This window comes from Chelonia mydas, chromosome 14, assembly GCF_015237465.2.
Source record: "Chelonia mydas isolate rCheMyd1 chromosome 14, rCheMyd1.pri.v2, whole genome shotgun sequence".
In the NCBI taxonomy this organism is placed as follows: domain Eukaryota; kingdom Metazoa; phylum Chordata; order Testudines; family Cheloniidae; genus Chelonia; species Chelonia mydas.
The window spans coordinates 42,733,316-42,746,136 of NC_051254.2; the positions used below are offsets into that span (position 1 = coordinate 42,733,316).

A 12,821-nucleotide genomic window follows, 5' to 3' on the forward strand; every position below is an offset into this window, starting at 1 on the left:
CCACCCTCTTCCATCCACCTCCCCCCCAATAAAACACACAGTGCCAAACCCGCCTACCTTACAGACAGGCCAGCTGACCCTCTGCTACATCCCAAGGCTGATGGGGAGCTACAGGGAGGTGTGGGGACGGGGACCCCACTCGCCCTGCTCCCGATTCACAGGCCACTCCAGCTCTGAGTAGAGGGGAATCCCCCATAGCTGTGGGTGGTCTGGGGTCCAGGACACACAGAGGAGCGGGGCTGATCCATGCCAGCAGGGGTCGCACATGGTCACAGACACGTACACAGGCCCCTGTCACGTTTAATAGCACAGACGCACACCTAACTCTCCTCCCCCCCTTATCCGGCCCATCTCAGAGGTGCTGACCACAAACGCTTCCACCGGCCCTCGTAGGCTGATGCTTCCGGAGGATGCTGAGGCGGAGCTGAGCGGGCCCCGCGGAGCTGCCCAAGACAGCGGGGACCATGGAGCAGCTGCCAGCTCTGAGCCCCATCCTCTGCATTGTCCTCCTCATCCCCACCTGGGCAGCAGGTATGTCAGCAAATCCTGGCTAGCTAGCCTGGGGGTCGGTCTGTCTAGTCCCCCAGCTCCATCTCTCCATCCCTCCCCATCCCCACAGCCGTATCTAGCCATCCCTATACATTCCCATCTATCTAAACTAATCCATCCACCCTCCCCTCTGTTTTCTATCCACCCCTGTGCAGTATCCATCCACCCACCCTTCCCTCCATCAATCCTTCCCTCGACAATACTTGTCCCTCCATCCTTCTCCCCACAGCATCTATCCCTCCCTTCCTGAGATGTCTCTAATCTCTCGCTCCCCACACAAATCTTTAGCATGCTGCAAACAGAACCCGTGGAGCCAGTGTCGACTAGACTGGATTTAACATCGGATTAGCCAACCCGGGGCTGCTGTGCAGACTGGATCGCTCATTTCCGTACTGAATGGGTCACTCACTGGAGAGTGAGAGTTAAGAGATCACATTCTCTGCTGATCTACCCAGAATACAAATGGTTACTTCCCCCAGCTCTTCTAGCTCAAGCTGTAGCAACTTGCGCTTTTAGATTTTGAGGTCCCCAGTTCAATCCACAGGGTGTTGGCCAAGATGGTGGCCACCAGAAATGCACTAAAATCTTCTCATAGACATTAAGGCCAGAAGGGACCATCATGATCATCTGGCCTGAACTCCTACACCTTGCAGGCCACAGATCCTCACCCACCCACTCCTGTTTTTTCATTCAAACGAAGCTGTCGCAGAAATTCCAGCCGGTTGCAAGAGAGTGCAGATCCCAAATGTTGGAGCGTCTGCCCAGAAACCAGGTGAGTTTGCCACAGAGCTCAGGGATACGGCTCTTGATAAGGTGAGCAAATTACTGGATTTATCCAGCATCTGGGATTGCAGATCTTCCCTGGGGATAGACAGATGGATGTGGATCTAGGGAGCGAGGGATGAGAATGGATGAATGGATTGACAGACATGGATCTAGGAATGAAAGTTTGGATGGACGGATCTAGGACTGGAGATGGGTCTATGACCAGCTGGGTCTATAGATGGATGGAGCTAGGATAGAACAATAGATGGATGGATCTAGGATCAGAGGATGGGTGGAGGGATGAAGGAGAATCAGGAAACAGAGAGACAGAAACTGCTACTAGAGAGAGATGGAAGATTAGCTCTACACACAGGAATACAGTGGCTGATGCTCTCTCTAAAGGCCAGGACGGGTCTATCCTGCCGCACGGGGCTGCCCGGTGTATGATGCAGGTTCTCTCTCTTCCCTAGCTGGTCTGGGAGTTTCCCAGGAGCCCAGGTCCCTCCATATGACAGCCGGGGAGAACATGACCCTGAGCTGCACCTTTCAGACCAGAGACAGCAAGAGAACCAAGGTGCTTTGGCTCAGGGGATCCGGAGAGGGTCTGGAGCTGGATTCTAACCACCCCTTCTACCGGGGGCGGCTCCGTGTGTCCAGTCTGGATGAGCACACACAGGGGAAGGCGACGCTGACCCTGGCTGAGCTGCAGGAGCGGGACTCTGGCCTCTATCAGTGCTGCATCGAACTCGACCGTGGGAAGACAGGGATGGGAGGAGGCACCGAGCTGAGAGTGATGCGGAGAAACCAGAGTGCGACTGGTGAGAGTGAGGGGGGCAGGGAAAGGGGCACAGGGCCTGTCCCCTCGAGGGGGCGTCATCCCAGGAATCTCCTAACCCCTCATTTCTATTGTCTAGGGGCTGCAGGGGAACGTGAGCTCTGTCGAGTCTTTGGGCCCCTCTTTTACCGAGCCATCATCTGCCTGTCGCTCGTCGTTCTCTTCTCCTTGGGAATCGTCCTCAGCCTGCGGCCTTGGAACGGTACCGGCTCCACGCGGGTTCTGCCTTCACTTCCTGTCCCAAACGGTTACATGGCATCATTGCGCGGGCTGGTAACCAGCCCCTGCCCCACCCCAGAGCAGCTGCTTCTCAGCACTGTGCGAGGGATCCCCATGTAACCAGGCCCCACAACCCACTCCAGAGGGGCCGTGTCCCAGCGCCGCGTGAGGGGTCCCAGTATAACCAGCCCCTGCGCTCTATCCCAGAGGTGGCATCAGTCTCTCTCTGGTATTTATTGGGCTCCATCCCGGTCGCGTTTCCCCCCAGTCTGTTCAGTGACGCTCTCGTTCTGTTTCCCAGCTGTCCCCGTGGATCCCGCGGTGGGTGCTGGCTCCAAGCCGCCCCCGGCACCGGGGCAGGTGTCTCTGATTTAGCCACTCAGGGGGCCAGTCACCGGCCGGATTTTCCCAGCTCCGGGTTCAGAAGCCGTCAGACTTCGCTGGACTCTGAGCCACCTGCCGGGGGCTCCTGCGGGGCCGGGGCTTCTCCGCTCTCCTCTGCTTCTGTCTGTGGGTCTGACCTCTACATCTTGGGTGTGAGAAGAACAGTAAAGAAAAGGAAATATTTCTCCAGATTCATTCTGTGTGGGACAATATTTTTCCTTTTACGAATGTAAATTACACGCTGTAATGGAGTCAGCCGCCAGAGAAAACCGAATTCTAGAGAAAAGGTACCTGGTTTATACAGGAAAAACCGGTCTGGAGCAGGCTTGATTTGTCAGAAGGAATTTGCCGATTCAAAGAGACACGTGTTGCAAAAAATAGATATATTTCAATGTGTGGAAATAAAATCCATTACGCGAAAATTCCTTTATTCACAATCATGTTATTCCTCGTGGAAAATAAATGACAGGGCGGGGAAGGAACATGGCCCAAGATGAGACACTGAACTGAGGACAGAACCCAGGAGTCCTGGCTCCCAGCACCACTGTACCCACTGTGCCCCACTCCCGTCTCAGAGCCGGGGAGAGAACGGAGGAGTCCTGGCTCCCAGACTGTGCCCCACCGCAGCCCCGCTCCCAGCATTAGACCCCACTTCCCTCCCAGTGGGTGCAGCTACGCACACTCACCAGCCAGCCCCTCACACTGTGCATAGCACCCCCGCCACTCCGCATCCATCCCTTGTCCCCGGCCTCTCGCTGCAGCCGTCTCAGAGGTGCTCAAAACAAACCCTTCCACCGGCCTCCCCCGGAGGTGACATTTCCGGAGGATGCTGAGGCTGAGCTGAGCTGGCCCCATGGAGTCGCCCAGAGGGCGGGGACCATGGAGCCGCTGCCAGGCCTGAGCCCTGTCCTCTGCATTGTCCTGGGAGCAGGTATGTCGGCAAATCCCCCACCTCGTGCATCTTTAGCGCACTGCAAACGGGAAATGTGGAGCCAGCATAAACTAGACTGGATGGAACGTCGGACCCGGGGCTGCTCGGTGGTTGGGTCGTTCATTTTTGACCCATTCCCTGGTGGAATCGTCTCTCTCTCTTTCTCGCTGGAATTTGTAGAGCTCCATCCCGGTAGCATTTCCCCCCCAGGAGGTTCAGTGACGCTTTCACTCTGTTTCCCAGATACACCTCTGCGTTCTTATTGGCTGAGCAAAAACTCGCGGGCAGTGGGGCAGGAGGCCCCCTGCCCCCCGGTCGAGCGGCCCCGGGGAGCAATGGGTACTTGGGAGCTTTGTCACCCCCTAGTGGCCGCTGCCGTTATAGTTCTCCTTGGTACCGGAAATGGCCTGCGGCTCCGGGCGTCGGGCTCCTGGGTGTGGGCAGAGGTGGATTTACAATGAAACACACAGTGCTCTGGCATGGGGCCCCCCAACTACAGGGGGACCCCGGGCCGGGCAGCCCAGCACCGTCCACGACCCCCTGGGGGGGAGCCTCGCGGGGGCAGAAGCTGCGGGGGAGAGCAGGGAGGGAGCCATTTAAGGGCCGTGCTGGAGGCCCGGCGTGCGGGGCGCTCGCCCAGCTGGTGAGCCGGGCTCCTGCTGGCTCCCGGGGCTCCTGCTGCTGGCTGGTGCTGGCGGCCAGGTGAGGCCCCCACACACCCAGCCCCCTGCCCTCGCTCCTGACCTCCCCACAACCCCAGCCCTGACTCCTGCACCCCCCCTCACACACCCCCAGCCCCCTGACCTCCCTGACTCCTGCACCCCCCCCATCTCCACCTGCACCTCGCGCACCAAACAGAAGCTGCCCCAGGTAAGCGCTCTGCACCCCAACCCTCTGCCCCAGCCCTGAGCCCCCTCCCGCATCCTAACTCCATCCCAGACGCTGCACCCCAACCCCCAGCCCGCTCCTGCACCCTAACTCTCAGACCCCGCACCCCAACCCTGAGCCCCCTCCCACACCCTAACCCCACACCCCACACCCCAACCCCCACCCCACTCCTGCACCCTAACTCTCAGACCCCGCACCCCAACCCTGAGCCCCCTCCCACACCGTAACTCCAGACCCTGCACCCCAACCCCCACCCCACTCCTGCACCCTAACTCCCTCCCAGACCCTGCACCCCAACCCTGAGCCCCCTCCCACACCCTAACCCCAGACCCCACACCCCAACCCCCACCCTGCTCCTGCACCCTAACTCCCTCCCAGACCCTGCACCCCAACCCTGAGCCCCCTCCCACACCCTAACCCCAGACCCCACACCCCAACCCCCACCCCGCTCCTGCACCCTAACTCCCAGACCCCACACCCCAACCCTGAGCCCCCTCCCACACCGTAACTCCTGGCCAGACCCCGCACCGCAATGGTTTTTTTATAAAGCTCTCTTATCCAAAGCACTTTACACTAGTTGGCTAACGGTACAAACAATATTTGGAAAGATCATTAAGTGTCCACCGAGACCCTTAGCAATTTTCAAGCGGTCTGTGAAAAAAAAGTTCGACGACAAAAGCCATCGAGGTCCCTCACTTTATTTTCATTTACTTCCTATTCCTTATACTAGAGGAGGAGGAGGAAGAAAAAAAAGAACGAAAAACAGGGATGGGGGAGATAAGAGAGAATGTTTTTTCTTGGCTGGGTCCTGGGGGGGGCCCCAAAAATGAAGCTGAGCACAGGGCCCCACTAACTCTAAATACGCCACGGGGTGTGGGTGGGTCTGGGGAGGGGACTGTGCCCCCTGCAGGGCTGCTGGTGTGGTCCTTCTTCAGAGATCTCTAGGGCCAGACCCCAGGTGGTGTCAATCGTCTGTAGCTCTTCGGACTTCAGTGGAACGGGTTCCCAGAAGCTCAGGATCTGGCCCCATTGAGGTCAGTGGCCGCGCGGCTGCTTGACACCAGCTGGGATCCGGCCCAGAGGCTTTGACAGCATCAATTTTTCTGACCTGGTCTCGGGGTGGGGCTCGAGCTGGGCAGAGTTACATTTTCGGAAGGAACCCTGGAAAATCAAACCTGAATTGGCCCTTTATGCTCACCAGAGGGTGACGTACACGGGAGGCGAGTGGGGTCTTGTGGGTTCAGAGCAGGGGGGCTGGGAGCCAGGACTCCTGGGTTCTCTCCCCAGCTCTGGGAGAGGAGAGGGGTCTAGTGAGATAGAGCCCCCCTGAGCCAGCCCACTCCGATCACACTTGGGGCAGCTCTCCCTTCCCAGAGCGACCAGCTCAGGGTCTCTGCAGTCTCAGGCATGGGTCCCACTCGCCCCTGGCTGGAGAGATTTCTTTGCACCCATGAGGGCTAGAAACATTTTTGGCTCTGCAAGGTCGACTCCAGCTCGTGGGACGGAAACCGTAGTCAGTTGTTTGTGCGTCGCACACGGCCCCGACTCCGACACTTCTGTCGCTGATTGTAAATCACCCCCCGCCCCGCCTGCAGCTGCCTTTGCACAAGCTGCGGCCTCGCCCGATGCTGAATTTCCTGTTTGTCACCACGACACCCAGGAGCTCAAGTGCAGACAGAGCCCCGAGCCGCTCGGCGCGCTCCGGCCTGCCACAGAGACGGCAGCGAGTACCACAGTCGCAAATGGAGCCCCACTCCCAGCCCCACGGAACCAGGCACGGCACAGGCCCCTCTGACCAAGATCAGGGACCCTGTTGCGCCAGGTGCTGCACAGATTTCGCCCCGCAACCAAAATCGGGGCCCCTTTCATGCCGGGCTCTGCACAGACCTGAACTGAATCATGACAAAAGGTTCTGGACTCCCAAATCTAGGAGAGGAGTGGGGGCTGGTGGGTTAGAGCAGCGGGGCCTGGGAGCCAGGGCTCCTGGGTTCTCTCCCTGGCTCTGGGAGAGGAGTGGGGTCTAGTGGTTAGAGCGGAGGGGGCTGGGAGCCCGGACTCCTGGGTTCTCCGGCCCGAGGGGAGTCACCCAGAGGAATAAGCTCAGCCCCAGCAGCTGGCACAGTCAGGCGGGGGGTAAGGAGGATGGAGGCTGGGGCCGGCAGCCGCCCCATGCTCACCTGCCGTCCCTGCTCAGACCCACAGCCCAGGTGAGCCGGGCGCCAGCAGGAACCCAGGGCTGGGGGCCAGGGGTGAATCAACCCTGACAGCTGGCCCCGTCCCCGCTCCCTCAGGGGAAGGAACATGGCCCAAGATGAGACACTGAACTGAGGACAGAACCCAGGAGTCCTGGCTCCCAGCACCACTGTACCCACTAGGCCCCATTCCCGTCTCAGAGCCAGGGAGAGAACGGAGGAGTCCTGGCTCCCAGACTGTGCCCCACTGCAGCCCCGCTCCCAGCATTAGACCCCACTTCCCTCCCAGTGGGGTGCAGCTACGCACACTCACCAGCCAGCCCCTCACACTGTGCATAGCACCCCCCGCCACCCCACATCCATCGCTTGTCCCCGGCCTCTCGCTGCAGCCGTCTCAGAGGTGCTCAAAACAAACCCTTCCACCACCCCCCACCCCCCAGAGGTGACATTTCCGGAGGATGCTGAGGTTGAGCTGATGTGGCCCCACCGAGTCGCCCAAAGGGCGGGGACCATGGAGCCGCTGCCAGCCCTGAGCCCTGTCCTCTGGATTGTCCTCCTCACTCCCACCTGGGAGCAATAAATCCTGGCTAATCCTGTCCACCTGCCCCATCCCTAGATCCATCTCTGTCCATCCGTCCATCTACCCCACCCCTAGATCCAGCTGCATCTGTTCTCTGAGTCTAGATCCTTATCTATCTACTCATCTCACCCCACCACTTCATTTATGACTGTTTGTCTGTCCATCCTCCATCCCTACAGCATCCATACCGATCTATCTATACATCTGTCCGCCAGCTCCATCCCTAGATCTGTACCCATCCTTTCATCTAACCCCACCCCTAGCTCCGTGTCTGTCTGCCTAGCCCCATGCACACCCATCTATCCACTCTAACCCACCTCCTTCTGCAGGATCTCCCCATTTCTCTGCGGTCTCGACCCATCCTTCCCACCCGCAGTGTCTGTCCGTCCATCCCTCCTGCCTCAAGATCCCCTCATGCACCTCTAACGCATCACAAACAGGAAATGTGGAGCCAGCATCAACTAGACTGGATTGAACATTGGAACATCGAACCCGGGGCTGCTCGGTGGTTGGGTCATTCATTTTTGACCTGTTCCCTGGGGGAATCAGAATCTCTCTCCCCCCCCCTCTCTCTCTGGTATTTATAGGGCTCCCTGTAGCATTTCCCCCCCTCCCAGTAGGTTCAGTGACACTCTCGTTCTGTTTTCCAGGTGTGCCCATGGATCCCGCACCTGAAAAATCTAGGGTTTTTTTGCAGATAATAACTTAGAAATTAGACACAGTGCTCCTGTCAGCTAATTCCTATATAAAAAAAGGAAACACCAAGTAATTTTCAGATGATGTGTAATTTTAGAACAGAAAACCACGTCCGAAATTCTTCCAAACTCCAGCAGTGTGTGTGTTACACCCGGGCCCGTTTCAACTCAGGAAACTGGCACCCCGAGCGAATAAATTTCCTGCTAAAGTGAAGAGCGCCATGAGGTGGCGGATTACGGGATTTGTAGGAACAGACTGGGCAGAATCGGGTTGCCAGATTTCTACTGCATGAATAGCCCAAAGTCACTAAAAAGCTAGCCCCACGGTAGCCCAATCTGTTCATTGAAACAAAGTTTTTTTTATGAACATATTGGTCTGTACCTTTAGAAAGAATCACTATCTAGAGTATTAATAAAGGCTGGATATTAGCAGCATTGACCTATAACGAACAAGTTTTGGCAGCCAAATCTTACAAACTGTTCAGATTGGCTCGGGTTTCTGTGCACGGAAGGTTTATACAAATAGTGATGATAAATACAAAGGATTCAGTAGGAAGGAGGTTTCTAGTGAGTAGCTAGAAGGATTGGAGAGAGTAAAGAGCACCGCAATGAAATCCACTGGTGCTCCTTAAGTCTGTGAGACTCTCCTGTGCCCTCAGAAATATTAAAACACAACAGGAGCTACAAATATTTACCAGCCGGATGAGAAGGAGATGTAGAAGACAACTGCAAAATGTCTCCTTGAGGGCAGCAGTCAAGGGCAGCAGCGCCTCAAAAGGTATCTGAGAAAAGGTCCTAGAAAAATGCAGCCCCACTCTGGGGAGATTTGGTGAAATCCCGGCATTCACAGAGGAATCTGTTAGGGAAAAAGGTTTCCCCTCCCGTCTAGGGTTAGGAGGGTAGCCTTCCCTGGACTTCTGTATTAGCCAAACAAAACACAGAGTCGTGGCTCTTTGATAAAGTGAGGCACTTTAATGCTAGCAAGTACGACAGCTGAAGGGCTCACCAATTCCTTCACAGAGGAAAATGGCGAAGCCCCGAACAAAGGACAGAGATGAGCTTTTATAGCCTGGTTCAACATACATTGTGATATCTCTTCCAGTTCAAACCGGTTAACTAGTCTGTTTGAAGTTCTGGGGTAGGTATGAACATGGAGGCTTATCTGTATAAGGAATTCTTTCCCCAAAACAGGGAATACAGGTTACACACAGTTCACATTCCTTCTACCCATAAACCTTAGAGAGAAGACAGATAAGCATAGAAAAAAGACAGAAGCCAGCTTTACATGATTATAGGGTTGTTTTCTGGTTCTTTTCTTTATCAAATCGGTGATTCTGTGCCACAGCCCATGGACCTGACCCAAAGCCCATTGTGGGCAAAGGAAAGCCTCCCCCAGAGTCGTGGGACTAAATGGATAGATGACCACGCTGGGGCACGGCCATTCACTGCAGAAATAGAGAGTGGGGGAAATGGGGACGTTGTCAGTGTCATTTGAACACAATCTGTGGTGGTGGAAGCTCACACTTGTTTCTTGACAGCAGGGAACGATCTCAGGGGGTCATTCTGCCGCGCTGCTCTTGCAGGCTGAAGCTTCCAAAGCTGGGCTGTTTGGGGGGCTAATGATCCCCGAAATGTGCCGGGGGCAGCAGCCCCCGCCTGAGCAGCCCTGTGTCTGCCGGTGTCACAAGGGGCTGGCTCCTGCCGTTGTAACAGGTCGACGTGGGAAGGTGCGGGAAGATCAGGATGAAATCTGCAGCAAGCATCTTCCCACCAAAGGCCAGAGCTTCCTTCCCCCCAGGCACCCAGCTCTGCTAGAAGCATTTTTGGCTCTGCAAGCTGAGCGCCTGGAGGTCGACTCCAGCTCGTGGGACGGAAACCGTGGTCAGTTGTTTGTGCGTCGCACACGGCCCCGACTCCAACACTTCTGTCGCTGATTGTAAATCACCCCCCGCCCCGCCTGCAGCTGCCTTTGCACAAGCTGCGGCCTCGCCCGATGCTGAATTTCCTGTTTGTCGCCACGACACCCAGGAGCTCAAGTGCAGACAGAGCCCCGAGCCGCTCGGCGCGCTCCGGCCTGCCACAGAGACGGCAGCGAGTAACACAGTCACAAATGCAGCCCCACTCCCAGCCCCACGGAACCAGGCACGGCACAGGCCCCTCTGACCAAGATCAGGGACCCTGTTGCACCAGGTGCTGCACAGATTTCGCCCCGCAACCAAAATCAGGGCCCCTTTCATGCCGGGCTCTGCACAGACCTGAACTGAATCATGACAAAAGGTTCTGGACTCCCAAATCTAGGAGAGGAGTGGGGGCTGGTGGGTTAGAGCAGGGGGGCTGGGAGCCCGGACTCCTGGGTTCTCTCCCTGGCTCTGGGAGGGGAGTGGGGGCTGGTGGGTTAGAGCAGGGGGGCTGGGAGCCAGGACTCCTGGGTTCTCTCCCTGGTTCTGGGAGGGGAGTGGGGGCTGGTGGGTTAGAGCAGGGGGGCTGGGAGCCAGGACTCCTGGGTTCTCTCCCTGGCTCTGGGAGGGGAGTGGGGTGTAGTGGTTAGAGCAGGGGGGCTGGGAGCCCGGACTCCTGGGTTCTCCGGCCCGAGGGGAGTCACCCAGAGGAATAAGCTCAGCCCCAGCAGCCGGCACAGTCAGGCGGGGGGTAAGGAGGATGGAGGCTGGGGCCGGCAGCCGCCCCATGCTCACCTGCCGCCCCTGCTCAGACCCACAGCCCAGGTGAGCCGGGCGCCAGCAGGAACCCAGGGCTGGGGGCTGGGGGTGAATTGACCCTGACAGTTGGCCCCGCCCCCGCTCCCTCAGGTGACAGTTGGCCCCTCCCCCCAGTTCCCTCAGATGACAGTTGGCCACTCCCCCCGCTCCCTCAGGGGACAGCTGGCCCCGCCCCCCGCTCCCTCAGGGACAGTTGGCCCCGCCCCCCGCTCCCTCAGGGACAGCTGGCCCCTCCCCCCGCTCCCTCAGGGACAGTTGGCCCCGCCCCCCCGCTCCCTCAGGGACAGCTGGCCCCTCCCCCCGCTCCCTCAGGGACAGTTGGCCCTGCCCCCCGGTCCCTCAGGGACAGTTGGCCCCTCCCCCCGCTCCCTCAGGGGACAGCTGGCCCCTCCCCTGGCTCCCTCAGGTGACAGCTGGCCCCTCCCCCTGCTCCCTCAGGTGACAGTTGGCCCCGCCCCCCGCTCCCTCAGGGACAGCTGGCCCCTCCCCTGGCTCCCTCAGGTGACAGTTGGCCCCTCCCCCTGCTCCCTCAGGTGACAGTTGGCCCCGCCCCCCGCTCCCTCAGGGACAGCTGGCCCCTCCCCCGCTCCCTCAGGGGACAGCTGGCCCCTCCCCCTGCTCCCTCAGGTGACAGTTGGCCCCGCCCCCCGCTCCCTCAGGGACAGTTGGCCCCGCCCCCCGCTCCCTCAGGGGACAGCAGGCCCCGCCCCCCACTCCCTCAGGGGACAGTTGGCCTCTCCCCCCTCACGCTCTCAGCGGCCGTTGTCACCTCGCGCTGCTCCCCCGCCCATTTTCCGCCGCTTCAGCCCCACTCACCCCCCGGCAACTAGTGACAAGAACCCATTCGGCAGCGTCTTGTGATTGGCTGTCCCACCTGAGTGAGTGAGGGAAAGGGAGGAGCCCGGGAGCAGCGTGGCTCTGGGTGGGGAGGAGACTAAGGAGGCGGGGCCACTGAGTGGGAGGGGCTAATGAGCCAGCAGGAGGGAGGGGCAGGGAGTGGGGCTAATAGGAAAGCGGGCAGGGAGGGGGAGGGGCCATTCGCGGGGATGGGTAGGGAGGAGCTATTCAGTGGGGGAGGGACTAATGGGAGAGGGAGGGGCAGGCAGGGAGGGGGCAGGGCTATTGGGAGGGATGGGGAGGGGCCGTGGGAAGAGGGAAGGGAGGAGCCACTGCGATGGACAGGCAGGGAGGGGAGGGGCATTGGGAGAGGGAGGGGCCACTGGGATGGAGGGGGAGGGGCTATTTGGAGGGGAGGGCCAGTGGAGAGTAAGGGGCAGGGCGGGGCCACTGGGATGGAGGGGGAGGGGCTATTTGGAGGGGAGGGCCAGTGGAGAGTAAGGGGCAGGGCGGGGCCATTGGGATGGAGGGGGAGGGGAGGGCCAATGGAGAGTAAGGGGCAGGGAGGGGCCATTGGGATGCAGGGATGAGGGGACAGTTGTGGGGGGCTCTGCCCTCGATTCTGTTCTGACCCTTCCCCCTTTCCCCCATCCCATCTCCCCCCGTCACTCAGGTGCAGCCCCTGTGGGGGGAGCCAGGCCCAGCCCCACGGGACAGGACCCCCACTGCGGGGTGAGTGGGGGCGGGGTTGCTTTCCACCACCATCACCCCAAGTCTCCCCCCCGCGGCAGGCCAGGTTTGGGGTGCGGTGCCCGGTCGGAGGGTGCAGCCGTGGGGAGGCAGAGCCCCTGGGTGGGGTGAGGAGGAGGACGCTGGCCTGTAATTTTCGGGGCCACCCCCCACCAATTCGAGGTCCAGGTGCGCGGCTGGTTTGTCTGCGGGCGAATCTGGCCCTGAGCGGGGGGCGCTGTCCCCAGGCAGCCAGGACTGGCCCCATTGCCCCAGGGCGGCGCTAGGGGCCTGCGTAGCCTATAGCTCTGTCCCCCCCCCCCGTACTACGCACTCTCTGTCTTCACCCCGTTTTCCCTTTGCCCCCCATCATCTCCAGCTCTGCCCGCGCGCCGGTCTCCGCCCTGACCGTGGAAACCCCTGGGTGGTCCTGCTGCTCCCAGCTGCCCCGGGACACCTGCCCTCCTCTGGCGGCCCCCGGGGCCAGCAGCTCCCTCTGG

General features: G+C 59.4%; 1 protein-coding gene across 1 annotated transcript; it reads left to right on the forward strand.

The window, feature by feature from the left end:
• Nucleotides 1-392: 392 nt before the first annotated feature.
• LOC119567615 lies at nt 393-3,168 on the forward strand. The gene is made up of 5 exons (XM_037914233.2): nt 393-531; nt 1,250-1,321; nt 1,785-2,132; nt 2,229-2,351; nt 2,670-3,168. The coding sequence occupies exons 1-5, from the start codon at nt 465-467 to the stop codon at nt 2,741-2,743; spliced, it is 684 nt and encodes a 227-aa protein (XP_037770161.1). The 5' UTR covers nt 393-464; the 3' UTR covers nt 2,744-3,168.
• The last annotated feature ends 9,653 nt before the right edge of the window (nt 3,169-12,821 follow it).